General features: G+C 62.8%; 2 protein-coding genes and 3 long non-coding RNA genes across 10 annotated transcripts; 4 read left to right on the top strand and 1 right to left on the bottom strand.

Moving 5' to 3' along the window:
- Positions 1 to 3,408: 3,408 nt before the first annotated feature.
- On the bottom strand, positions 3,409 to 25,508 carry TPPP (tubulin polymerization promoting protein). Of its 3 annotated transcripts, XM_055422324.2 has the most exons (5): positions 25,300 to 25,474; positions 24,760 to 24,863; positions 13,195 to 13,512; positions 6,894 to 7,047; positions 3,409 to 6,785 (listed from the first exon to the last, which is right to left on the bottom strand). In XM_055422324.2, the coding sequence occupies exons 2-5, from the start codon at positions 24,825 to 24,827 to the stop codon at positions 6,591 to 6,593; spliced, it is 735 nt and encodes a 244-aa protein (XP_055278299.1). In that variant the 5' UTR covers positions 24,828 to 24,863; positions 25,300 to 25,474; the 3' UTR covers positions 3,409 to 6,590. The 3 variants fall into 3 exon arrangements, with proteins under 3 accessions (XP_055278299.1, XP_055278298.2, XP_088683740.1); XM_055422323.2 differs by lacking the exon at positions 24,760 to 24,863 and having other exon boundaries at positions 25,300 to 25,469; XM_088827614.1 differs by lacking the exon at positions 24,760 to 24,863 and having other exon boundaries at positions 6,647 to 6,785; positions 13,160 to 13,512; positions 25,300 to 25,508.
- LOC129553403 (uncharacterized) lies at positions 9,420 to 13,153 on the top strand. The gene is made up of 2 exons (XM_055422325.2): positions 9,420 to 10,837; positions 12,994 to 13,153. The coding sequence occupies exons 1-2, from the start codon at positions 10,606 to 10,608 to the stop codon at positions 13,128 to 13,130; spliced, it is 369 nt and encodes a 122-aa protein (XP_055278300.2). The 5' UTR covers positions 9,420 to 10,605; the 3' UTR covers positions 13,131 to 13,153.
- Positions 13,499 to 17,841, top strand: LOC129553404 (uncharacterized). Of its 3 annotated transcripts, XR_008685444.2 has the most exons (4): positions 13,508 to 13,967; positions 14,129 to 14,243; positions 16,111 to 16,343; positions 17,704 to 17,841. It is a non-coding gene; the product is annotated as an uncharacterized LOC129553404 (long non-coding RNA). The 3 variants fall into 3 exon arrangements; XR_008685445.2 differs by having other exon boundaries at positions 13,499 to 14,426; XR_008685443.2 differs by having other exon boundaries at positions 13,508 to 14,243.
- Positions 19,057 to 20,938, top strand: LOC129553406 (uncharacterized). Of its 2 annotated transcripts, none has more exons than XR_008685448.1 (3): positions 19,057 to 19,271; positions 19,603 to 19,826; positions 20,647 to 20,938. It is a non-coding gene; the product is annotated as an uncharacterized LOC129553406 (long non-coding RNA). The 2 variants fall into 2 exon arrangements; XR_008685449.1 differs by having other exon boundaries at positions 19,667 to 19,826.
- On the top strand, positions 21,347 to 25,285 carry LOC129553405 (uncharacterized). The gene is made up of 4 exons (XR_016035222.1): positions 21,347 to 21,483; positions 22,599 to 23,239; positions 23,600 to 23,765; positions 24,772 to 25,285. It is a non-coding gene; the product is annotated as an uncharacterized LOC129553405 (long non-coding RNA).
- Positions 25,509 to 26,419: the final 911 nt, after the last annotated feature.

Below are 26,419 nucleotides of genomic sequence, written 5' to 3' on the forward strand. Positions count from 1 at the left end.
CGCAGCTCACTGCACTTTCCTCCGCCTGCCTGGTGCACTGTCGGCTTATAGAGTGAATTTTTAATTTCAGAGATTGTATATTTCTTAGTTCTAAAATTCCATTTGGTCCTCTTTTATAAAAAGGAAAGAAGCTTTCTTGTAAAGGTTTTATTTCCCATACGTTCACGTTTCATGTGACTCTTCAACTGTATTCTGAACAGCCTTACTGCAGGCCCTGGGAAACTGTGCGGTGCTGAGGCAGCTGACACGCCTGCCAGCAGGTCTGGGGGCCCTGCCGGCCCTGCTCCCACTGGCAGCTTCCCAAGTCTACCTCCCTCCCAGAGGCCCGCACCCCTGCGCCCCACCACCGCCCTGTCCCCTGGGGCAAGCACCTGAGTTTCCAGAGGGTCTCTTTAGGCCTTCTGTTTTCCTACAGGAGGGTCTGTCTCTTACTTATTTGTAGGAGTTATTTATAATTCTAGATACTAGTACTTTGTGGAATATGTTTGCAAATAGCTCTTTCTAGTCTTTTCACATTTTAATGGTGTCTTTTGAGGAAGAGAAAATTGAATAGGAGGCAATTAATCAGTGTTTTCCATGATGATTTTTGTCTGTGGTCATAACACATTGCATGTATCTTTTAAGAGTGCACAGCTCTGTCTGTTTTGAGTTTTAGACACATGCTCCCCCGGAGCTGACTGTGTGCATGTGGTACAGTTTAGCAGCCCAGCTCCAGGGTCCCTCCACGTAGGTCCAGTTGCCTGGCGTCATTACTCGCACGGCTGCTCAGTCAGAGTGATTTCTGTGTCCGCTCCCCATGGCTTCCCGTCCGTCCCTGAGCAGCACCACAGCCACAGGTCAGGGCCTCCCATCCTCTCTCGGGACGTTTGTGTTGCTTGTGACCCTTTGAATTTCATGAACTTTAGAATCAGCTGGTTCAGTTGGGGTTTCGTCTGAGGCTGCGTTGTCACTTGGAAAGAGTGGACACAGGTAAGATTGGGCCTTAGAGGCCATGACTCTGGGTTCTGTGTCCACTGACCAGATCTCCTCTAATTGCAGTTCTGTACTTCTTGTTTTTTCCTAGGTTTTTCTTATTTTGTGATGCTATATCTAAAAGATATATTTTTAAAATGTGTCTGTTTCATTATATGGAAATATAATTGATTTTTTAGTCTTGTTAGACTCCTACCAATTTTCCTGTAGGTGTACTGACCTTCCTAGAACAGTTGTAGCTCTGTGAGAAATGGCTCTTCTCTCTGTTCCATGCCGTCACTCTGGGTTTTACTGTATGCGCTGGTTTTGGTTTTGCTCCGAGTTTTGCTTCTTCATGCTGGCGGGCTCATCTGGTGCAGTGTGGATTATGCGTGGACGGAATCAAGGGGGGCTTTCACCATTTCTCCAATAAATTTAAAATAGGTTTTTGACCTTGCTCCTTCTGTTGTTGGTTTGCTAAGAGTTTGTCATCACGAATGGACGACTTGTATTAGGAAGGCGCTCTTCCCGCGCTCTGGGACGGCCGCACGGCTTCTCCCCCTTGTCCTGTAAGCCTTTCCTTCCACGCGCACTGCTGCCCATGCCCCGGCCAGTGACCGCGTGACCCCGGCCAGTGACCGCGTGACCCCGGCAGGGCTGCGGTCCCCTCTGGTCACGGAGTGAGACCCTGGCGAGCCTGGCCGTGGGCAGGGGCCCCGCTCCCTCCTGCTGCCCGCTCTGGTTTCTTTTTTTTTTTTTTTTTTAGGTAATTATTTTTTATTGGAGGCAAATTATTTTACAATATTATATTGGTTGGTTTTGCCATACATTGATATGAATTTGCCCCGGGTTTACATAAGTTCCCCCTCCTGAACCCCCCTCCCACCTCCCTCCTCCCTTTATCCTCCCTCTGGGTCATCCCCGCATGCCAGCCCCGAGCATCCTATAACATGCATTGACCCTGAACTAGTGATTCGTTTCACATATGACAACATACGTGTTTCAATGCCATTCTCCCAAATCATCCCACCCTCACCCTCTCCCATAGAGTCCCAAAGACTGTTCTATACATCTGTGTCTCTTTTGCTGTCTCGTATACAGGGTTATCATTTGCATCTTTCTAAATTCCATATATATGTGTTAGTATACTGTATTGGTGTTTTTCTTTCTGGCTTACTTCACTCTGTATAATAGGCTCCAGTTTTATCCACCTCATTAGAACTGATTCAAATGCATTCTTTTTAATGGCTGAGTAATACTCCATTGTGTATATGTACCAAAGCTTTCTTATCCATTCGTCTGCAGATGGACATCTAGGTTGCTTCCATGTCCTGGCTATTATAAACAGTGCTGCAATGAACATTGGAGTACACGTGTCTCTTTCAATTCTGGTTTCCTCGGTGTGTATGCCCAGGAGTGCGATTGCTGGATCATATGGAAGTTCTATTTCCAATTTTTTGAGGAATCTCCACACTGTTCTCCATAGTGGCTGTACTAGTTTGCATTCCCACCAACAGTGTAAGAGGGTTCCTTTCTCTCCACATCCTCTCCAGCATTTATTGCATGTAGACTTTTGGATAGCAGCCATTCTGACTGGTGTGAAATGGTATCTCATTGTGGTTTTGATTTGCATTTCTCTGATTATGAGGGATGTTGAGCATTTTTTCATGTGTTTGTTAGCCATCTTTATGTCTTCTTTGGAGAAATGTCTGTTTAGTTCTTTGGCCCATTTTTTGATTGGGTCATTTATTTTTCTGGAATTGAGCTGCAGGAGCTGCTTGTATAATTTGGAGATTAATCCTTTATCAGTTGCTTCATTTGGTTTCTATCAGCTAATGGAATCGATAGGTTTTAGTTTGAATTGGCCGTCTCATTTCATGCTGCTTGTTCTACTTGTGTGATTTTTTTTGCTGTTTGGGATAGTTTTCTGTTGCTCACATTTTCACCTCTGCGGGTGTGGACGCTGTATGCCCTGTTCCTGGTGTGGGTGGCATCATAGAATGGCTGACACCACACACGAGCTCTGAGCACGTGACTCCCTGTGGCCCCCTCCGGCTTACACAGCGCTCGGGCCCGAGTGAAGTATTCTGTGTCACCGGACACAGTCACTGTGGTTATTTACCATTCACTCTTCACCCCACTTTCCCCTTTAGGGCTCAGATTTGCCTTCTGTCCTCGCCTTTTGCATTTGGATTCTCCTTTCTCACCTACTGGCTGGAGTTCCCCCCGTAACGATCCAAAAACACCCTTACTTTATGTCATTCCTGAGGGCGCCATCACCCCGCATCCGGGGCTGCTGCTGGCATTTGTGCTGTGATTTGTGTCCAGACCCCGCTCCCCGCCTCGCGCCTGGCCCATGGCAGGCGCTGCTGTGAGCCACAGGCCCTGCAAGGCGGTTCGTGCCGCTGTGGCCCCACGTGACCCCCGTACACACGGCGCAGCTGGAGGACCACAGGCCACAATTCAACACCTTTATTTGTCACGTTACCAACCGGACACAACGTTAGCAACAGGGGTCACACGAGGAGGTATGCAGACAGACAGCGAGCTGTTTCACCACAGGGTTGCGAGCAGGCCTTGGACAGCGGCTCCGGCGGAACACTGTGCCTGCCCCCCGGATGCCCCCAGAGCTCCTGGAGAGCGGCTCTGAGTCCGGGCTCCAAGCCGCCCACTGCTTGCCCCAGCACACTGACCAGGTGACGCTGTCATCACTCCCTCACAGTAAGAAAACAGTGCAAAAATAGACCGCACCTCTATGTACATTTATTTCCCTTCCTGAAAAGACTTAATACAAACCAGTAGCCTATGATCCCTTTCAAGTCTGAATTATGTGCGTTTCCTTGTTGTTTGGCTTGGTCTGGGGATGAGAGCGTTAGCCGAAGCACCCCCGAGTGCGGGGCAGCCCCCTCCCTCCCCGGGCGAGGTCACACAGCTGAGCTGCGGGGCCCCAGAGCGTTCAGTAGTCGGTCTGTGGAGGGAAGTTGCTCGGGGTCAGCGCTCTGAGGACGGTCTCTCCACTTCACAGTATGGCTGAGTTGTCGGCCTGTGCCGTGGGAACAGGTGACAGTGGCGTCCGCACCCGTATGTGCCGCGGGCTCATGTGGGGACACCACCCTTGGGGGGGTGCCCACTGGGTCCTGGGGGGTCGGCCCCGGCGGCCTTCCTGGTGACTGCGGGCCTTGTGGGCCGTGGGTCTGCGCCTCGGCTCCCTCTGCCCACACGGCCAGAGACCTCCTGACCTCAGGCTGCTGGGCTTCCCACAGAGCCTCCACCCCCGGGCCTCTAGGGGCCGCCTCGGCCTGCCCTGAGCTGGCGGCCCCTGTGGTGTGGATGGCCCGAGCCCCACCTGCCTTTTCCTGACCGGTTTCTACCTGCTCGAACCTTAAGACTGAGGATACTCGAGGTGTAAAAATACTCCAGTACAAATATAGACCTCTTCCTGTAATGTTTTAAACGTACACGGTTTCAGCTTCAGTTCTGGCGACCTGACTGTTGCCTGGTTGCTTCTCCTACAGCGTTAAATAGAAATAAATACAGGGGCAGTGGTGCTCACGTGCGCGCTGCGGTCCTGGCTGGGCACCGTCCTCAAGGAGTGCCCCGACCACGGCCCCGCGTCCCAGCGGGCTTGTTGTGCAGTTTCCTTGGCTCACAGACAGACATGTAATTTCTAGTCGACCGCAGTTAGCAGAAGCGAGCGGGTGTTGCAGAGGATGTGCGGCGAGGGCACACCTGCCTGTGTCCACAGTGACTGTGCTGAGTTACAGGGCCGGTAGGCCCGGGACCTCCGCGTGCCCTGCCCTGAGCTGGAGGTGCATTTCCAGAGCTGCACTTCAGGAAGGGAACCTCAGCTGGGCCAGGGACACGCGAGACCTGCCTGGATGCCTCTAGACACCTCAGGAGCCCAAGAGTACGGGGCTGGGCCAGGGTGGCTGCCGTGCACTGACCTTCCCTGGACCAGGGGCAGGGCCACCGCTGCCATGGGGAGCCGGTCTCCCGTAGCGGTTGGTGCTGCCCTGCAGGCCAGCCCTGGGGGCCGTGGGACATGGGACTCTGCGTGTTTGTCTGCACACGTGTTTCCCCACCTGGCAGCTGCCTCTCAGAGAAGAGCCCAGGGCAGGGACCGGTGTCCTGCCTACCTGCCGCCCCCCAGCCTTTGGCTTCCTGGTGGTGGGGTGAGGGCCTGGCAGGCAGCCTCGTTTCCCCAAGGTTGAGACTTCCCAGATGGCAGTGACCATGTCCTCCAAGTGCTTCTGGATGCCTGTGTTCCATCTCTCACTTCTCAGGTGTTTCTGCAGCGAGGTCCCAGGGGCTTAGGACGAAGCTGCCCACGGAAGCCACTGCCATTCCAGGGAGCCTCGTGCGGGGGGCCGTGTCCAGCGCTGGCCTGAGCCCCTCTGCGGTGGGCAGGGCCTCCAGGTCCAGCAGGGACCAGTGTGCATGGCAGTGCTGGCCTTCTCACAGCCACCTGTGCTGTGGGCCGGCCGTATGTCCAGGGAGGGGTGCCCCAGGTGGCCTACTACCCTGGACACAGGACGGACAGTGGCAGAGCATTGGGCTCCAGGAGGCATTCCCCAGGGGCCACCATGGGCTTTCCCAAGACTGACACCAGGATCCTGGGGCCCGGCGGGTCACATGCCAGGCTGCGGCCAGGTTTACGCAAAAGGACACATTGCCAAGGAGCCAGTGTGACAGCAGGAGGCCCCGCTTTTGGCCTCTCGGAGACCCCAACACAGACGCTGCTGTCTTGGGCCCTCCTCGGGCTGGTCTCACCCTGCGGTTTCTGCTCTCCTGGGCAGGGGTGGACGATAGGACCGCTCGCAGAGGCCGCAGTGGCCAGCTGTGGGCGGGGGGCAGCCAGGCCACCTGCAGCCTTGAGCCCAGGAGTCTTCTTGGCCCAGGACTCAAGGCACAGGGGTTGTGGGAGTGAGGCCCAGAGACGGGCTATTCTGAGTCTTCCCTGAGCCGTTCTGAGAGCAAACTCTAATCACCATTTCTTATTTCTTCTCAGAAAAGTGAAATGAAATGAATTGCCCTTAGTTTTAGAATCCTATAACTTCACACTTCAAGTCACTTTGGTTGATGGAAGAGGCTCCTTCCTTTGCACAGCAGCCCTCAGCTCAGCGCCCACCCTTAGCACAGCCCTGGTCTATGGGCGCGTGTGCCTGAGCATGTGTGTGTGTGTGCAGCCTGTGTGTGCGTGTGTGTGCGTGTGTGCATGCAGCATATGTGTACATGCACGTGTGTGTGTGCACGCGTGTGCCCACCTCCCCTGCTTGCACAGTGCTCTCCGGGCCCCCTGGGCCCTGACTGGGCTCCTCCGCGTCATCGGGGCTGCAGGTAGGCGCCCTCGTCAGCAGACCCGACCTGTCCCGCCAGCTCCTTTGGACACCCCTCTGCTGCAAGCCAGTGGCCAGTGTGGTCTGGTTCTGGGAGACACTTTGGAAAGGGCCGTCTGTCTACTTCCTGGCAGGGATGAAGCGGATGTGTTAGGAAAGGTGAGTTCAGGGGCCAAGCTGGGGTCCGGGGGGCGCGAGGGCGGCAGGAGGGAGGTCGGCAGCCCGCGGTCGCCCAGCCCCAGGTCCGAGCTCTGCCGGTGAGCACAGGAATGTACTGAAGGGGAGGTGGGGAGGCCCCGCCGGCTACTTGCCCCCCTGCACCTTCTGGTCGTAGGTGCCTGCGTGCTTGTAGCCCGGCACATAGCCCGACTCATCCACTAGGTCCACGCGGCCCGCCCGGCCCTTGCCCCTGCCTGATGGGTCGAAGCGCTCCTTGTGGGAGCCCGTGAACTTGGTGGTGTCCGTGAGCCGTGACACAGTGGGCGAGGAGATGGCTTTCTGCAAGAGAGCGGGGCGTGGGGGAGGTCAGCCCAGGGCCCAGACCACGGACAGGGGCCACCCACGCGGGGACCCATCCTGTCCCGCCCGCCCGCCCGGGGCGCTCACCGTCACCCCCGAGATGATGGGGGCCTTGCCCTCGATGAGCTTATGCACCTCCCTGACGGCCTCCTCTGCGCTCTTGTCTTTGAATCTCTTCTTGGCGAGCTCCTCCAGCGCCTCCTTGAACTGCTCGAATGTGATAGTTCTGCAGGACTTGCCCCTGCAGGGAGCAAAGTCTCAGGGGGCACCCACGGACCCCCGCCCCGCCCACGGCCCCATGACATCGGGGTCCCCCACCTCCCCCGCAGAGCCCAGAGTGAGCCTGCCCCTCCCCCACCCCAGTCTGAAGCGTTTGCACCCAGCAGTTGGTTGCTCTTGGCAACGGCAGCAAATATAAATTGTCTTGGAGAGAAGCTTAAAGAAAGCACATCGTTTATGAAAGACTGGACATCAAAACACAGCCTCGTCTGGTTCTAAAGCAGGCAAGTGTGCGGCCTCCGTGGGAGACGGACCCGCAGAGAGAGAGGGTGGGAAGCATGTCGCCCCCCGCAGTGGCGAGGATGTCTCAGCCCCAGCGAGGGCCCCCCAGCCTGCACGGAGGCACCGTCCCCTGGGGCCAGGATTGGGGGCCACCTCCCCACGTCCCGGCCTGACCAGGGGTCTGGAAGCAGCTCTCCACGAAGACACAGCCCCTGGCTGCCCGGACCCGGTAGGTCATTCTCCCAACTTCAAGGTGGCTCTGAAATGGCTCTCCATCTCTGAGAATCTTAACTGGTAAACAGTTCTGCCCCCTGGAGCAGATCTCCCCCGGCTAATCCGTTCAGTGAGAGCTTCAGTGGTTTACAGCAAGAGAAGGTGGAGGATGGGCCTGGGATGAGAGAGGCCGCCTGCAGGAGCCCAGGACTCCAGGGGCAGCGTGGCTGCAGTGCCCGGGGTCCTGGCTGGAGGGCACCCTGGGTGGAAGGCAGCACGCCCACGTCGGCACTGGCCACAGTGGCCGCAGGACAGCGTCAGAGGTGGGGAACACAGAGGATTTCCACAAGGCCACAAAGGCAGTGAGTGATCGCATACTGTCTTTTCATCAAACAGAGCCACGGCGACCGGTGGGCAGTGTGCAGAGGAGCAGGCCTGGGCTGGCCCGCACCACCTACAGTAGTAAGTGGACCACAGTCCTGCGCTTGTCAGAGCGCCCGAACCGTCCCCCTTCTGAGAGAGCATCCAGGTGGAAATCTTTGTGACCCCGGCTTAGGCAGAGATCTTAGAAACAGCCCCCAAAAAACAACCTAGGAAAAAATGAATTGGACTTGACCAAAACTTTTAAAACCATGCTTTTCAAAAAGATACTGTTAAGCAAAAGACAAGCCACAGACTGGAAAAAGTTCACTGAAGTATTTGTATCCGAAAGCGCAAACAACCCTTACACCTCACCAAGAAGACGCAAGGGAAAAACGTGGGCAAAATACTTGAACCAGACGCCTTGTCCAAGGTCTACCAGATACAAAGCAGCCCCGGAAGGACGTTCCACGCTGCCGGGTGTGAGGGAAGTGAGGGCATCCCAGTGTGGCCCGGCGTGGCACCCCTGCCAGCACACACCCGCCAGCACAGCTGCCGTGAAGGCTGGATGAGCACGCAGCAGGGTGTGGCGGGGCCCCTGGGAGGCTGGTGGCCCACACAGCCCCCGCCAGCCCTCCTGGCCCACTCGCTGACCCTCCTGTTCACGGACCAGTTCAGTCACCAGAACTCAAGCAGTTTGGCGACGATGGACAGACACACCTCGGGACATCCCGGGCACACACAGGGACTCACACTTGACATGTGAGCCGGAGGATACAGGACACACTGACTGACTGCGCCGAGGCCAGGGCGCCAGCGGAAGGAGGCCTCATGAGACTGGATGTCCAGGCCGTGGGTTGCACCTACCCTGGAAGCCCCACTGCCCTGCACAGCCGCTCTGAGGCTGCGGGCTCGGCCCCACCGTCCCAGCTGGGGGGTGACCTTCCACGGCTGCGGGGTCCCGCTTGTTTGCACTGGGCTGTCAAAGGCGGGCCTGTCTCTATTCCCGGGCTCCAGGCCCGACCGGCAGCCCAGTGTCCAGCCGGGGGGCGCACAGCCCCCCGGCACCAGGCGCCACCAGCGTGAGTCACTCGGCTGGGGCGGGGGGACGGCCGCCCAGGCCTCCATCAGAGGCCGCATTCAGATCGCATGTACGCGGGGCCAGGGCTGACCTGCCTGCCATGCCGGGAGGGGCGGGTGTCCCCACCGTGACTGCCCCGTAGGGTTCGGGGCCTGGTTGGGACCAGCAGGGAGCTTCCCCGGGGGCCCGGGGCCGGCCACTGAGAGCAGTCCCCGGGAGCTCTCCAGCGACAATGCCAGCTCTTGAAGACGCCGGGTTACTTGACGCAGCTGCATACACAGGGCGCCTGTTCTGCCGAGCACAGAGATGAGAGGGTCCCCACAGCAGACCCCCTTCTCCCGCCTGGCTCCCGGGTCGGGGGCTGTTGTCCTGTGGGGACGCTGGCCCGGCGATAATGGGGTCACCCGGCACACACATGGCCCCCGAGCTGAGCTCCCTGGGCGCTGCACTCCCGGGCCTGTAGGCCCAGGGCAGGTCACCCGGGGACACCGGGTGGCCAGGGATCCTGGCGGGGGCCAGCCAGCCCTCCGAGGACAGAGTTCGGTGCCTCCAGGGTCAGCGTCATGAAGGGCCCTGGACTTTAGCCAACATGTCCCAGGACGAGGCAAGGGCCCCCCCGGACCACAGATAACCTGCCACATGCGGGGCTGGAGGAAGCCGACTCTGGGCACCCCTGACCTGCAGGAGCCGGACCTGGCGACCCGTCCAGAGAGCAGGAGGTGGGGCGTGACCCGCAGCAGCCCCGGGCCGAGGGGGCCCTGGGGGGACTGGACCATAGCGGACACACAGGCTGCCACACGAGTGGTGCCAGACACTGGCCCCTGCTCCTTCCCTGGCTCCCCTCTGCAGGCCGCCTCCTGGCCTCACTCCCGCCTGGGCCTGGGGCCCGAGGGGACGCTGCTCACACACAGCTCTGGGGTGCCGGCCGGCCCCCCACCCCAGGCCCAGACTCTGCAGACACACTAGGCGGGCCGCAGCAAGCCAGCCCCGGTGCTGCTGGATGCCTGCACTGCCTCAGGGGGCCGGAAGAGGATCCTCGGACCCTGTGAGACCGCAACACCGCAGCTGGAAGCAGGACCTCGGGGCCGCGTCCCTACCAGCCTGGATGCAGGGGCGGCCCCCTGGCGGGCCTGGGACACCCCACCCCAGGAGCTCAGCCCACCCCCACTGCGCCCTCAGGCCCTGTGGTGTGCCACGCTCCGCGTTTCGCACAGTCCCCGCCCCGTCCCAGCCCGCGGCGTCCCAACCAGCCCAGATGAGCCTGCGGAATCACGGGGAACGTGACCGTCGGCCAGAAAGCTGTGAGTGGGGGCCAGGGGGGATGCCCCCCACCCTCGCCTCCTGGCCGCCCCACCTGGGTGTGCACACAGGGACCCCGCCACCCGCAGACCCCCAGACGGCAGTGTCGGACCCCCGACGTGCTCGTGGGAACGGGTGTCCTGCGTTCACTCTTTCAGCCCTGGGGCGCGGAGCAGGGATGGGGTGGGTAGCCCCAGTCTCGGAAACAATAGTTTTCAATCAAGGCCTAGGGAAGAAGTTTGTTTAAAACTTAACACATAGTAACATCAAAACAAACAAGCGCTGCCATGGCGACAGGCCCAAACAGAGGCTGCAGATACCGGCCGGCGGCAGGGCCACCGAGCCATGGCAACCGCCCCAAACAGAAACAGCCGTCGCTGTCGGCCCCGCGGCTCCACGTCCACCTCCACGGCTCCCACAGGCCGGGCCGCCTCTGCCAGGGCCACCACCTGGGGACCTTCAACCAGCACGCACACGTCCACGCCACACCACGCTCTGCAGACCTGGGCACCCAGCCTGTCCCGCAGGACCCTGCCTGGAGCACCACCCGCCTCTCCCCAAGGACAGGAGCATGCGGGTGGGTCCCTCCCTCCATGCCCGGGAGGTCTGGGGGGCCTGCCCCCGGGACAGGTCACAGGGACCCCACGGGGAGTCTAGGTTCAGGATGGCAGTGGGAAGGAGCCACAGGCTGCTCTTAGCTGTGTCTTGATCACTACCCTCGCTGGGCCCGAGCCCCCAGATGGCCGGCATCCCGCGAGCTGAGGCAGCAACGATGCGGTCCGGGCGGCCAGGGGGCTGGGGCGCCCACGTGTCGGGACTGGGGCGGCCACGTGCCCGGGGACTGGGGCGGCAACGTGCCCGGGGACTGGGGCGCCCACGTGCCAGGGGACTGGGGCGCCCACGTGTCTGTCAGGGGACTGGGGCGCCCACGTGTCTGTCAGGGGACTGGGGCGCCCACGTGTCCGGGGACTGGGGCGCCCACGTGTCCGGGGACTGGGGCGCCCACGTGCCAGGGGACTGGGGCGCCCACGTGCCAGGGGACTGGGGCGCCCACGTGTCCGGGGACTGGGGCGCCCACGTGCCAGGGGACTGGGGCGCCCACGTGTCCGGGGACTGGGGCGCCCACGTATCTGTCCGGGGACTGGGGCGCCCACGTGTCTGTCAGGGGACTGGGGCGGCCACGTGTCAGGACTGGGGCGGCCACGTGTCAGGGGACTGGGGCGCCCACGTGTCCGGGGACTGGGGCGCCCACGTGTCCGGGGACTGGGGCGCCCACGTGTCTGTCAGGGGACTGGGGCGCCCACGTGTCTGTCAGGGGACTGGGGCGCCCACGTGTCTGTCAGGGGACTGGGGCGCCCACGTGTCCGGGGACTGGGGCGCCCACGTGCCGGGGGACTGGGGCGCCCACGTGCCGGGGGACTGGGGCGGCCACGTGCCGGGGGACTGGGGCGCCCACGTGTCCGGGGGACTGGGGCGCCCACGTGCCCGGGGGACTGGGGCGCCCACGTGCCCGGGGGACTGGGGCGCCCACGTGTCCGGGGACTGGGGCGCCCACGTGTCCGGGGACTGGGGCGCCCACGTGCCGGGGGACTGGGGCGCCCACGTGTCCGGGGACTGGGGCGCCCACGTGTCCGGGGACTGGGGCGCCCACGTGCCAGGGGACTGGGGCGCCCACGTGCCAGGGGACTGGGGCGCCCACGTGTCAGGGGACTGGGGCGCCCACGTGTCCGGGGACTGGGGCGCCCACGTGTCCGGGGACTGGGGCGCCCACGTATCTGTCCGGGGACTGGGGCGCCCACGTGTCTGTCAGGGGACTGGGGCGCCCACGTGTCAGGACTGGGGCGGCCACGTGTCAGGACTGGGGCGGCCACGTGTCAGGGGACTGGGGCGCCCACGTGTCCGGGGACTGGGGCGCCCACGTGTCTGTCAGGGGACTGGGGCGCCCACGTGTCTGTCAGGGGACTGGGGCGCCCACGTGTCTGTCAGGGGACTGGGGCGCCCACGTGTCTGTCAGGGGACTGGGGCGCCCACGTGTCCGGGGACTGGGGCGCCCACGTGCCGGGGGACTGGGGCGGCCACGTGCCGGGGGACTGGGGCGGCCACGTGCCGGGGGACTGGGGCGCCCACGTGCCGGGGGACTGGGGCGCCCACGTGTCCGGGGACTGGGGCGCCCACGTGTCCGGGGACTGGGGCGCCCACGTGTCCGGGGACTGGGGCGCCCACGTGCCGGGGGACTGGGGCGCCCACGTGTCCGGGGACTGGGGCGCCCACGTGTCCGGGGACTGGGGCGCCCACGTGTCCGGGGACTGGGGCGCCCACGTGCCGGGGGACTGGGGCGCCCACGTGTCCGGGGACTGGGGCGCCCACGTGCCAGGGGACTGGGGCGCCCACGTGTCAGGGGACTGGGGCGCCCATGTGTCCGAGCAGCTGGCGTCCTGCCCCCTGGAGTGGGACTGGGGCCAGGAGGGCCTGTGTCCCCCCACCGCCCGTGCTTCCTGCATATGGTGTCTCGGGGCCTGTCCAAAGCACTGTCCTCCGGGTGGGCCCTGACCAGGGAGTGGAGCCCTGAGCTCGACGTGTGCTCACGTGTGTGATGCGGCGGGTGCTTCTCTCAGGTGTGGTCCTGGGTGTGGCGGGCAGGAGGAGGGGGGTGCACCGACGCCTGGAGGTGCTCACACTTGAAGACACGGGTGCAGCGGCCACTGTTCCTTACCCCTGCCCTTGCTCACACAGGAGTGCCCCCCAGAGCTGAGGAGCCGCACCACGGACGCCCGCCTCCGGCTGCCACCCCCGCCACCCCCCGCAGGCAGGACTCGGCCACGCGAGACCCTTGGGCCCGCGCGGCTGTCTGTGACTGCCCCCAACCCTAGCCCCTGGCCCCACCCACAGGGACCCAGACCTGCCCTGACGGCCCTGGGCGGAGCCGGAACGCACTTGATCTTGCTGAAGACGATGTCCACATCGGTGACGGTCACACTCCGGCCGTCGATCACCTGGCAGTCCCGGCACAGCTTGGACCAGTTCTTGCCGTGCATCTCCCTGCCCGATGCCCGGGTGTCCCCATGCACCGCGAACCTCCGGAAGGCCTCTTCCAGGGCGCTGAGCTCTGCTCCCGCCACGGCCGCCCCCTCGCCGGCCCCCTCCGACTCGAGCGACAGCCTCTTGGCCGCCTTGTCCTTGGCGGGGTCCCCTGGGGACTTGGGGGGCGTCTTGTTGGTGGGCTTGGCGGGCTTGGGCCTGCTGTCAGCCATGCTGCCAGGAGGAAGAGACGAGAGATCAGCTGCTTTGTGGATGGCTGTGTGAGACTCCCTGCCACCCACAGACAGCAGCCCTGCCCAGAAGCGACTTCGTGACCGTGGGGGACACCGAGTGTCCCACGTCTGCTGCAGACACAGCCCAGCCCCTCCGGCCCTGGCACCCTGTCCACCTGTTCCCCAAAGGCACAGCCCCAGCCACAGGGGGAGCGTGCAGCCCAGCAGCCCAGGGGGTGCAGGACCACTCCAGCGACCCCCTCACCTTCCCCCCGGCTACTCCTGCTCCAGGGGCTCCCCGAGCCACACCCCTCGGCACCGGTGGGCTGACACAGTCCTTGCGGCGAGGATCCTGAGCGGTCACACCACTGCCCCCACCGCACAGCCCGGCCTGCTGACCGGGGTGCCCCTCACCTGGGTGGCCAAGCGGAGTGCTAGGGGGATAGGGAGCCCCAGGTGAGGGCAGGCGTCTGGGGGACCCCGAGGGCTGAGCACAGCTGTGCCCAGGCCCCAGGTGGAGGCCCCGTGTTGTAGGGGTGGCTGATGGTGTCCGGAGCCCAGTGAATCCCCAAGGCTGGGCCCAGGTCCCCATGGGGCTGAGACATGCCCACCTCCAGCAGCTTTGTGGGGCCCGGAGCTGAGCATCGACACCCCCAGAGGTACAGCTGGTGGCTGGGGCCGGACCCAAGAGCCCAGCCCCCGGAGAAGCAGCGGCCTCGGGAGAACCAGCAGGTCAGTGAGTGGAGAGACAGAGTCCAGCTGTGAGGTCAGAGCTGCAGACGCGAACTCGCTCACAGCTGAACCTACAGAAAACCCTCAAGTCTGAGTCAGAGCACAGGAAGCAGCACCTGGCATGGAGGGAGTCCCCACCAGGCCCGGCTGAACTCAGGACCCACGAGTTCCCCAAAGAGAAAGGTTGGCATAGCTCGAGACATGCTGGAAGCCCCGTCGCTGGTGCGGGAAGCCCGGGACTCAGGGCCGGGTGGACGCGGCTGCGAGCCCCAGAGCCAGGCTCTCCATTCAGGGCTCCATGTTCACCGTGAATACACAGTATCTTAATAACCTGAAAATTACTTTAACAAAAAGAACAGGAGTCAGGACTTCCCTGGAGGTCCAATGGTTAAGGATCTGCCTGCCAGTGCAGGGTGCCAAGGTTCGGTCCCTGGTCCGGGAAGGTCCTGCCCGCCACAGAGCAGCTAAGCCCGAGCATCACAGGCTCTGAGCCAGGGCGCCTGGAGCCCGGGAGCAACAAAGGGACGATGAGATACCACAATGAGAGGCCCACGCACGGTCATGAAGACCCAGTGCAGCCAAAAATAAACGAGAAAACAGGAGTCAGACCCTGTGCGCAGGTGGGAAGCTCTCCAAGGTGACTCCGAGGTGTCCTGGAGAGAAGCCGGACTGGGTGGGAGAGCAGAAATCACACAGCCCGTGTCGGAGCCGACAGGGATGTAGAGCAGGTGCGTGCCTGGAGGCAGGATGCCCGGCAGGCTCTGCCCCTGTTTGCAGGGGAGCCCTGTCAGCAGCTGGTCCTGGTGTGGACCAGGGCTGGGGCCGGGCGGACGGGCAGGGGGCCTGGAGGCAGCCGTGTGAGCGTGGCCCGCAGACCCCCGAGGCCTCAGGGGAGGGGACTGAGGAGAGGCTGTATGTCCAGAACGACTCTGCCTGGCAGTGCCCTTAAGACAGGTGCCTGAAGCAAACCCCATAGAAAAGATCACACAGGACTGACCCTTACACACCATAGTCACCGCCTCTGCATGACTTCAGCACAGTGTCCCAGCCAGGAGGGCTGGGAATCCACAATAGTGATGTGCCTGCAACAGGGCCAGGTGTCTGTGAGTGGGACCAGGTGTGCCTGTGAGCGGGACCAGGTGTGCCTGTGAGCGGGACCAGGTGTGCCTGTGAGCGCGACCAGGTGTGTCTGTGACCTGGATCAGGGGTGTCTGTGAGCGGGACCAGGTGTGCCTGTGAGCCGGACCAGGTGTGCCTGTGAGCCGGACCAGGTGTGTCTGTGAGCCGGACCAGGTGTGTCTGTGAGCCGGACCAGGTGTGCCTGTGGGCCGGGCCAGGTGTGCCTGTGGGCCGGGCCAGGTGTGCCTGTGAGCGGGACCAGGGATGTCTGTGAGCTGGATCAGGTGTGTCTGTGAGCCGGGCCAGGTGTGTCTGTGAGCTGGACCAGGTGTGTCTGTGAGCTGGATCAGGTGTGTCTGTGAGCCGGGCCAGGTGTGCCTGTGAGTGGGACCAGGTGTCTGTTAGCTGGGCAGGTGTGTCTGAGCTGGGCCAGGTGCCTGTGAGCGGACCAGGTGTCTGAGTGGGACCAGGGATGTCTGTGAGCTGGATCGGGGGTGCCTGTGAGCTGGGCCAGGTGTCTGTGAGCCGGGCCAGGGGTGTCTGTGAGCTGGATCAGGGGTGTCTGTGAGCTGGATCAGGGGTGCCTGTGAGCCGGGCCAGGTGTGCCTGTGAGCAGGACCAGGTGTCTGTGAGCTGGGCCAGGTGGTGTTTTAAAGGCAGCATCAACTGCCTCTCCTGGTTCTCCTTGCTGGAGCAGAAGGCAGGTCTGTGCTGAGTGGAGATGCAGTGTGGGTTCCTTCTTCTGCAGGTGTGAACACGCCTCCACTCCCTGGCTCCCTCAGTTTTCTGCCCCTCATCCTGCCCGTAGTCTACACCCCAGCCTGCAGGCACTTCCTGATCGGATGGAGCATCCTGCCCTGGGACTCCGGCTGCCTTCAGCCCCAGGCCCCTCCCATCCCTCGGTGTGCTCTGGGCCTGAAGTCTCGGTGCGGACCAGACACACTGCCTCCCTGCACCCGCCCCAACTCCCGCGAGTGCCAGGTATGCCCAGATGACCCGGCCTTCTTGGGGGGAGACAAGTGTCACTGGGGAGGGGTCTAGGCTGGTGTGCAGATGGGCAGGACACACACGTCTGGAGCTTGGACCTGCACAGGGGACCCTCCGCCCCCCACCCCCAACCCCCAGGCTCCAAGCACCTCCCTGGGGGCTGTGTGAGGTCCTGCTCTGCAAAACCCAGGGCCGACCAGCCCCGAGCGGGTGAGGGGCCTTCAGGCCTCAGGATGCCCCAACTCCAAGCTTTGTGATTCTCCCACCTCACACCCAGGGAGCTGGGCTGGCAACACGGGGGAGCTGGGGTCACAGCCCAGGAACCACGGTGCCTGGACCCCCTCAGGCTCTGCCAGGTCACCAGGCTGGGCTGTCGGGCCAGCATCACAACCCTTACTTGAAGAGCTGGGGGGCACCCGCCCCGCTGAGTGACCACACGCTGGGGGCTGCATCCCAGGAAGATGCTCAGGAGTGGGAGCTGGGCCAGGAGGGGCCCTGGGCCCTGGAGCTCCTGTGGGCTCCTCAGGGCGGCTGGCGGCCAGCCACCCCTACGAGCCAGGTCACGGGCAGCACCCTCCCCCCGGGCCAGGAGCCCGAGTCCCTGGGCCATGGCTGGGCCAGCCGGCGTGACCCCCAGGCCCAGGGTCCTGCTGACCAGCTTCTGTGCAAGAACCACACGGGCCCTGGAAACAGCAGGTCCCTGAGCCTCTGACAAGTGGGCCGAGCTTGGACCTCGATGGAGCTTCGGCCGCTGGCCAGGCTGACCGTCTGCTAAGGGTGCCTGAGCTCGGCCCCATGGAGGCCAAGCCACAGAAGGCCCCACGCTAGACACCGCTGGACACACAGAGGGAACCCAGAGGCCCTGTGCAGCGGGCAGACAGAGGGGAGGCAGTGCGGAGAGCGGGCGCCTCCCGGGGCACCTCAGCCCCCTGGCTGGCTCGGCTCCCGGGGTGGATGTGGCGGAGCGGGGAGGCTGGGGGCGTGATGCCCGCTGCCCTCATGGGAGCCCCAAGCGCACCTGCTCCACAGCCACGCAAAGGAGGCTGGGAGCCAGGTCAGATGTGCCGGGGAGGACCCCCACCCACCCCCCAGACCCCCGCCAGGTGTGAGTGCTGGACCCCTGCAGAAGGGCTTGCGGGCGGGGGTAGGAGGTGGACAGTATATTGAAAAGACCCAGCCGAGGGAGTGGACACCACCACTCTGCGGCCCCCCACCCCCCAGAGCTCTGCTCCCAGGGTCGGGTCCAGCCCCTGGCAAGGGCACAGTCCCCGAGCAAACAGCCCCGGGAGCAGCAGAGCCGAGCCCGCAGACCCGCTGACTGCCCGCAGCCTGAAGCCTTGGCCCTTTGTTCCAGAGTCCACTTGGGCACAAGGCAGCCTTTTGGCAGTTGTTCACATTCGAGTCACAATACGGCCACCACTCCGCAGCTGCCCAGCACTCGATGTGAATGACCACCCATCCCAGTCAGCGGAGCCTCCCAGGAGGGCACCCGCCCCGCAGAGCTGACGGTGCCTGAAGTCTCGGCGTGGACGCAGCCCCCCGCCCCAGCCTGCCTGTCACAGGCTCTGCAGAGGCCCCGGCAGGAAGGGGCGCATGACACCGGCTGACGAGGAAGACGCTCAGGGCCCGCATCACGCACTTCAGGTCAGGGGCCCGGAAAGGCCCCCGGAGGTGGGGACCTCCCGCATGGGGCGAGGTGTCCCTCGGAGCAGCCTGGTCACAGCCACACTGGTCTGGGTCCTGGAATCAGAGGTGACGTTTCTGGGACGAGAAGAAAGGGGTGGGTGGGCAGTCTTTCCAAGGGGGCGTCCACTGAGGACCAGGGCCACTCTCCTGCAGCGGGACCGCTGTGGGAGCCACCCCACCCCCCAAACCTGGGGGCTGCTGCAGCTGGGCTGGGGGAGGGGAGGAAGAGGCCAGAACACGGTTACCTGCCCTGCCCTCAGCAGACCTCATGTGGACAGAGATCACTGGGTCCCTGCGAGGTTGGGGGTTTCCCTCCTGGGGACCCCTTGGCCTCCCAGGAACCACACCCGGGCCCCAGTGTCTGGGCCCCAGAGCCAGCCTCTACCCTCAGCTTGCTTCTTACAAAGCCCAAGAACACAGCATCTGTAGCCCACCTGGTGCCAGGGTGAATCAGGTGTGGCCACATCCTCACAAGGTGGGTGAACCCTGTTTGGAAGAAGGGTCCCTGCAGACGTCATCAAGCTAAGGATCTCTAGATGGGCCCACTCCAGACCAGGGTGGCCCTAAATCCAGCGACAGGCGTCCTTGCAAGGGGCAGAAGGGAAGAGACACAGAGCAGAGGCCACGTGAAGATGGAGGCAGAGACGGGAGTGTCGCGGCCCCGCCCAGGGACCCCTGGCACCCTGGGAGAGGGCAGAAGCAGGCGGGACCCTCCTGGGCCTCCCGAGGGAGCCCAATCCTGCATCAGCTTCATCTTGGATGGGGGTCTGGGCCAGAGCGAAAGGAGTTCACATTTCTGCTGTTGCATCCAAGCCTGTGGGTATTTGTTACAGCAGCCCCGGACCCTCGCACACCGGGGAGACCGGGGGACTGGGCAGGGGGTCCCTGCCCCAGAGAAGAGTGCTCAGGAGGCCCAAGCGGTGAAGCGCCAGGCGGGCACACAGACCCGGCGGCCAAAGCCGGCAGAGGGCCCGTCCCGGGCTCCGGTCCCCTGCTGCTATGCATGGCGGGCGAGGCGGGGGCCTTGGCAGGAAGTCTGTCGTTCCAGAAACGTGGCTGCCATGGGCGGTCTGGCCTCTCCCTGACAGCAGCACCCAGCAGTCACCACGGGCCCACACAGCTGGTCCCAGAGCCAGGCCTCTCCTGCCCGGGACCACCGAGATCCCCAGACACCGTGGCGCCAAGGGTGGGCCTGGGAGGCCACTCACAGGCCAGGGGCAGGCCCAGGGCTGCAAGGTAGGCCGCTGCCCACACCTGACCAGCTGGCAGGTGGGGGACAGTGTGGCCCGCAGGCCTCAAAGCCCTGCAGAGGGGAGAGGTGGCCCCCAGCACTGGAGTGGAGGCCGGGCCATCATTCCCGGGGAGCATGAAGCCCATGGCTCACTCCAGGGGAGGGGGGCCCCATAGCGGCCAGCCCTGCACTCAGGGCTGGGGGGCGAGGAGAGGCCTGCCAGACAGAGGGGCGCCCGGGAGTGGACGGGCAGCCGGCAAGGGCCGCCAGGTGGGCTCCTCTCAACTCACAACGTGGACTTGGGGGCCCCGAATCGCTGTGCCCCAAACACTGCAGGACACACCCACTCCAGAGGAAGAGACTCCCACTGGAGACAGAGACGTTTCTGTGACATCTTCAGATCACCGTATCCACATGTGGTAAAGAAACCACCGAGCTGAACGGGAAGTGCCAAGAGCCTGCAGAGGCAGCAGGGGACAGAGGCAACGAGAGGCTCCACGCCCCGCACCGGACTCAGCCAGACGCTCACAGCAACGGCGTGTGCCGCGCGGAGGAAACGGGTGGGCAGGCCATGTGCGAAGAGAAAGGGCAAGGCGAGGAATCCAGACGAGAACAGCGGCTATGAGCATGCAGGGAGCCGCTCCGAAAAGAGAACACCTTAGAGTCTAGCCCTAAAAGGTTTCACAACTAAAATTCAGAACTCAGCGGATCAGTTTCACAGCAGGGCAGATTAAAGAACCCCTGGATCTGAAATCCCCAAAAGAAAACCCCTAGATGTGTAAACGCGCGCGTGTGTGGTGTACACGGGCTTCCCTGGTGGCTCAGATGATGAAGAATCTGCAATGCAGGAGACCCGGGTTTGATCCCAGGTCGGGAAGATCCCCCAGAGAAGGCAATGGCAGCCCCCTCCAGTACTTTCACCTGGAGAACCCCATGGACGGAGGAGCCTGGCGGCTGCGGTCCACAGGATCACAGAGTTGAACACGACTAAGTGACTGACACATGGTGTGCACACAAATGCACCATTTGATGGGATTTAGCATTTATTCACCATAAAGATTCTTAGCGAATTAGAAAAGGAAAATGTTTCTCAACTTCATAATGGGTGGTGCTGTGTCACTTGCTCAGTCCTGTGCTACTCCTTACAGTCCCAGGGACTGCGGCCCACCAGGCTCCTCCGTCCATGGGATTCTCCAGGCCAGAATACTGGAGTGGGTCGCCATTCCCTTCTCCAGGGGATCTTCCCGACCCAGGGATCAAACCAGGGTCTCCCGCACTGCAGGCGAATTCTTTATCATCTGAGCCACCAGGGAAGCCCTTGATAATGGAAACGTAAAAAAACTACAAAAACGTGTGAATACTGGACGTTTCTCATTTCAGGCTGGAGTGAGGGGAGGGTGCCTGCCTGCTGTCACCACTTCTGTCCACCTCTGTTCAGTGCGGTGAGGCAAACAGAGAAGTGGCACCAACACAGGAAGAAATGAAACTGCCGCTGCGCGCAGCTTCCATGATTGTGTACACGGAGTCCAAAGGGATCCTGGGAAAGCTTTTAGAATCAATGTGAGTTTATCAAGATTTCTGCCTACACGGTCACCATACAAAAGTCTGTTTTATTTCCATGAAGCAGCAAAACCGGACAAGAACAGTGTTTAGAAATACATCATTTAAAATAACGTGCGATCAATAGCCTAGGGATCAATTCGACAAAAGTTGCGCAAGACCGTCGACAGGTCACTGAGAGAACAGTGACATCGTGAACACGGACGAAGTCTGAGTGCAGAGACGCCCGTTATCCCCGAATTCACCACAGTTTTAACTTAATCCAATCAAAAATTCCTACACTTTTTTTTTGGTCTGGGTTGTGAGACAAGCTGAACACAAAGCAAACGAAACGGCAAAGGACTGTGAATTAAATAGCCATCTCGGAGGAAGACCAGGTGGAGAATTTGCCCAGCGGTTTTGAGACTTGATGGGCAGTTCTGGAAATGAAGTGGCGTGTGGTCCTGGCTAGGACAGAGAATGAACCACGGGGCAGAAGGAAGCTCCCCACCCACCCACAGGGCGGAGACAGGGTGGACGGCAAGGCGGTCCTGTAGGAAAAGAGAGAAGAAAATGTTCTCCAAGAAAGGAGACAGGTTTACTGACTGGATCCACAGAGAGAAATGAGAATTAATTCAGGTGCCAACTGCAGCAGGAGGCAAGGCCATTAAGCCCCAGGTGAGTGCTGCTTAAGAACGTCCGATGTCCTTGTGTGGCAAAGACTGCACACAGTACACAAAACCACTGTCCCCAAAGCAGAAGATTCCGAAACGGCCCCAGACTAAAATGTGGAACGTCAGTTCCTCCAAAAGTGTCACTTAAGGAGTGAAAAGGTGGCTGTGGGGTGGACAAGGTGTCTCCCATGTGCAGCCTACGCTGCTGGTCTCCAGCATCTAGAGAGAGCTCTGTGGATCAATCAGAAGCAGACAGCCCCGGAGGAATGCCAAGGCGCGGGAGGGGCTCGGGCACCAGGCCCAGGCGGGGACGCCAGCCCATTACCGTGGCCTGAAGCGCAGGCTCTCATGCGCGTCCTGCAGGTGGCCGTGCCCTGCTGGCGTTGCTGGCGATGGGGCTGTGACTGGGAGGCCAGGTGGCGCCCAGGGCCCTGCAGATGCTCGCCTGTCCCCCAAGGAGCAGAGCAGGGAGGCTCCTGGCGGCCGCGCTCACAGGAGCCAAAAATCAGAAGCAACCCCGGGCCTGTGGGGCGCAGCGGAGCAGTGGATGGCGGTGGCGTGTTCACAGAATGTACACGCGCTGACGGTACAAGAGCATGTGGTCTGAGCCGAGGTTAGACTAGACGGGGGGCGGGGGGACAGGCTCAGGCAGGAAAGCCAGCAGGAGGCAGAGCCCCTCCCCGGGGACATGGTGGGGACGGCCACGGCCCCTGCAGGAGACAGGAGGGCACCGCGGGCAGCGTGGGCCCGGGGCTGTGGAGCGGAGTGAGCCCTGAACCTGCTCCCAGAGGCTGCTCGGGCTCAGAGCTGTGGCCGCAGTGGCCAGAGGCAGAGGGCGTGTGAGACATCCAGCTTCGTGACGTTCCCGCCGGGGCAGCCCTCCCAGGGCTCACCTGCGTCTGTCTGGCCACCTGGCCCCTAACACACGGGTGCAACAGGGTGAGACCCTGGGAAATTTGGCCCAGAGCAGGGGGGCTGTGCTGGACACGCGACAGGAGGGAGCACACTCAGGGACGCTGCGCAACAGGGCAGGGGGAAGGCGGGGCGGGGGTAAGGGCCCCAGGTGCTCTTAAGTTCTAGGCTTGGAGAAAGGTCAGTGCTTCCTTTCCACAAGTCTAGCAAGAAAAGGGAAAGCGGTGTGAACGAGTAAGCCCGCCACCACGCCACAGAAGACATGCGCGTCCACTGCCAGTCAGGGCCCGTCCTCACGCCCCGTGGGAGCCAGTCCACCTGTCCTCAGCCAAGAACGTCCTTCCTTTGGACAGGCACACATTACGTTGCGGTTGAGCTTCACTGCATGTCACTGCACGTCCTGGTACAGTCCAAGGGCAACTCTGCAACGTGCAAGGAGTCTTGCTTCCCTGCCAGGGTGCCAGCACTCTCCTGACCCTGCTGTGGTCCTCTCCCAGCCCTGCCCTTACCCCACACACCCCTCCTGGAGGCTGCAGATCACAGAACCCGCACCCCCTGGCAACGCGACCAACCCCCACAGGCGACGCACCCCCCTGGTGACCCCCTGCAGTGACCCATCCCCCTGGTGACACCCCCCATGATGCAACCCCTGGGGACGCACCCCAGGAGCAGCCACGTGAATGCCGCAGAGGACCTGCCCTCCGCAGAGGCGCTGCTGAGCTGGGACACCGAGGTCTCATCGAGGATGCTGGAGTTTGGGGGTGCCGGCTCTGGGGATCCATGGACTGTGACCCCACGGCCACCTCCACAGCCAGAGAGGAAGCTGCTTTCCCAGGAGGAGCTGGACGGTAAGCGAGCGTGCCAGGGCCCCGCGGGTCCCACCCGGGCTCCACTCCTTCCTGCCCTGGGAACACCTGTCGATGGAGCGGCCGGGACTGGACACGGGTCACTCCTCCTGCCTGCGCCCGCGGCCTGCCTGAGCTCAGGTGGGCTCCTCACAGCGCCCTGCACCCTGGGTCTGCGGTGGCTCCGGGGTGGCGCCAGGTGGGGCCCGAGGAGGACCTGATGCCCGGTGCCGCGTGGTCCCCGCATCCCCGGATGGCATCTCTTGTACATGCTCCTCCAGCCTCACCAGCAACATCACCAGCTATAAATAGCCCTGGCGCTAAGTCAGCAAGCCTCTCCCTGAGGAAGCGTTTAATTCTCAGCCTCTTCTGCAGGGAACGGCTCCTCTACCCACGGCGGAAGGGAGCCACGTGGAAGCCACCCCAGAGGGCACTTTGGCTGCTCACAGCTTTCTCTTAAACCTCAATCAGTGATGAGCCATTTTAATTTTCTTTACGAAATTCTCCTGTGATTTGCACATTTCCCACGGTGAGCATCTATAACCTTGAATGTAGTTAAAACAGTTTATTTATTGCGACTTCAAAGGATTCGCAGAGATTAGGCAAACAACACCGAGACGACAGGAACACAGCCTCACACGGCTTCCTCTGGTCTCGCTCACGTCATCATTCCAGAAAGAGGGAGAATAAATTTTTAATACAGTACTTAAATGATGGCACCTTCCTGGGAGATCCTTCTGAAAGTCATGAAGGCCACGGGCCCTTCCCCAAGAAAACACGCACATTCGTGTGTGTCACGCTTGGCAGATACTCCAGGAAATTCACTAGCACCGCCTTGCCCCCTCGCTATCCCTGAGCCCTGGGATTCCAACTGTGGGGTGGGAACAGGGGCCGGTCCCAGAGCCGGGATCACGAGTCCAGGGGAAGGCCTCATCAAGGCGCCCCTCCCGCGGCCCCGCCCCACCCCCGTTTCCTGCCTGCTCCAAGCTTGCCCTTACCACCTCATCCTTCCATCCCCGGATGTGGTCCCAGGGCATTTGGCGTTCAGGTTCACTGACTACCTCCCAGGCTCTGGGGAGGCCCTGCCAGCACCCCTCCCTGAGAGACCAGCCCTAGCGAGCCCCAGGATGTGTGCTGGGGGCCTGGGAAGCTAGGTCTTTTATCATTCATAAATGTCAGAGGAATTAGCCAATAAATACATACATAGGTGACAGCACAGCCAGCTTATCCTAAAAGGTGTCTCCTCTTCAGAGAACACAAAACGCCCATCAACAGGGCAGGCACACAGGGCCCTTCTTCCCACCTCCTTTCCAGGCTTGATTTACATAACTGAAACCGCAGATAAAGGGTTTCTCCGGATCCTCCTTCAAGGGCGGGGCTCTGGTCCCCAGGGGCGTGTGGAAAACACACACTGGCCGCCAACCTCTTTATCTAGATTGACGGTTAGTGCCCACATGCGATAAGAAAACACAACAGCCCTCTGGCGTATTCTGGATCGCAGACTGTCGCTCTGACACACTCACCTGCTCCGATAGGGCACAGCAATGCCGGACACACAGGGGCGGCGTTCTCGCCAGAGGATCACGCTCATTCTGGGCCGCGGACGCAAACGGCCCTTTCTGTGGCCCTGAAATTTGTGCAGCGTGACAGCGGCTCCATTTCAAAGCCTCCAAGCCCTAAATTCCTGCCGTCTCGTTGGCAGCCGCCACCCCGGGCCTGGGCGTGTGAACCGTGTTTATGCAGACGGACGCGGAGGGGGAAGGGGCTGCAAGGGGCGTCCTCAGTCCTCTGCGCACCGACGGGCAGAAAGGCCGGGGCGCCCCAGCGAGGGCCCATTACAAACCGTCCCCTGCACCGCCGGCCGCTCCGGCCCGCGCCCCCCGCGCCCCGCCGCCCGTCCCCAGACCCGCGTCCGGACGCAGCCGCGGGGGCCCGAGCGCCGAGCCGCCAGCTGGGGGGCGCGGGGCCTCGGGGAAGGGACGCGGCCGGCGCGCGGGCCGGGGCGCGCGCCCCGACCTGCGGGTGCAGGTGGCTGGAGGAGCAGGCGCCCCGCGGCCACTCACCTCGGAGATGCGGCGACCGCAGCGGCAGCGCCTCCGCGACTCGGCCGCCAGCGACCCGGTGCCCGGCCTGCGCCCGCGCCGCCTCGCCGCCGCCGGGCCCGCCCCGGCCCCCCGCTTCCGCGCCCGGCCCGGCCCACGCCCTGCGCGCCGCGCGCTCTCATTGGGAGACGCGGCCCGGCCCGCCCCGCGCGCTCCGGCCGCCCCGCCCGGCCCTCCCCGCGGCCGCCCGGCGCCCCGAGCCCGGCCTCGCCCGGCCTCTGCCTTACAAGGCGGGTCGGCGCGGGCCCCGGGGCCATGCGGCTCCGCAGGCGGAGGCGGCCCCTCCTGGCCGCCGCGCGCTGGGCGACGGAGGGGCGCGCGGACCGGCCTCCCGGGTGGGCCGGTCGGGTGCGAGCCTCTCGGCCGAGACGCTGTGGGGCCGCGCTGGGGGCCGCGGTTGCGGGGTTGGGGCCCCACGGAGCGGGTGCAGGGCGCGGGGAGTGGGCGCGCCCTGCGAGAGCTGGGGGACGGCCAGAGCGTGCGGTGAGCGCCTCGGTGGGGTCGGGCCGGGCACTGGGCGCCGTGCGCAGTTGGGCCGCTTTGGCGGGGGCGGGGTGCAACCCCATTCCAGCTGGAGGCGATCGGTGTTCTGCGGAGGCCCGGCCCGGGCTGCCCGTGCGAAAGCGCTGACCTCAGAGCCTCTTCCCCCGCCTCCTTCCTTCTCGGGGCACCTGCTGCCCTCTCCCCTCCAGACGGTGAGCTCGCGGGCACCCCCGCTGACCTGGACAGCAGTGCTCGGCAGAGGTTCTGGGGCTGGGGTGACAGGGGTGCTAGTGTTCAGTGCTACGACTTGGGGTGCGGGGGTCTTCCGGTGGATCCTCCAAGACCCCCTCCAGTGGAGGAACCAGCCCCAGGCTGCCAGGATGCCCAGCCTCCGGGGGAAGAGTGGCCTTTGGGTCGTTTCCAGCTTCGCTGCCTTGTGACTGGCCAAGGAGCCACCCCAGGCCCTTCCTCCCCTCCCAGCTGCAAAGCCACCCCCCGACCCTGCCACGGTTACACACACACTTCACACACACCCCCTACCCCCACTCCCAGGACCTGTCCTCTGACCTGGCTGCGAAGTCCCTGCACCCCAACTTGA

The sequence above is a fragment of the Moschus berezovskii genome, chromosome 18 (genome assembly GCF_049115385.1).
Source record: "Moschus berezovskii isolate FMDL1 chromosome 18, NW_MosBer_1.0, whole genome shotgun sequence".
In the NCBI taxonomy this organism is placed as follows: domain Eukaryota; kingdom Metazoa; phylum Chordata; class Mammalia; order Artiodactyla; family Moschidae; genus Moschus; species Moschus berezovskii.

Excerpts from the sequence above, each read along its gene's own strand:
- LOC129553403 (XM_055422325.2), top strand. The coding sequence starts at position 10,606 with ATGGCAACCGCCCCAAACAGAAACAGCCGTCGCTGTCGGCCCCGCGGC. Across the intron at positions 10,838-12,993 it reads CCAAGGACAGGAGCATGCGG|GAGTGCCCCCCAGAGCTGAG; the intron begins GTGGGTCCCTCC and ends TTGCTCACACAG.
- TPPP (XM_055422323.2), bottom strand. The coding sequence starts at position 25,460 with ATGAGAGCGCGCGGCGCGCAGGGCGTGGGCCGGGCCGGGCGCGGAAGC. Across the intron at positions 13,513-25,299 it reads GCGGTCGCCGCATCTCCGAG|CATGGCTGACAGCAGGCCCA; the intron begins GTGAGTGGCCGC and ends TCCTCCTGGCAG. Across the intron at positions 6,786-6,893 it reads CCATCATCTCGGGGGTGACG|AAAGCCATCTCCTCGCCCAC; the intron begins GTGAGCGCCCCG and ends GCTCTCTTGCAG.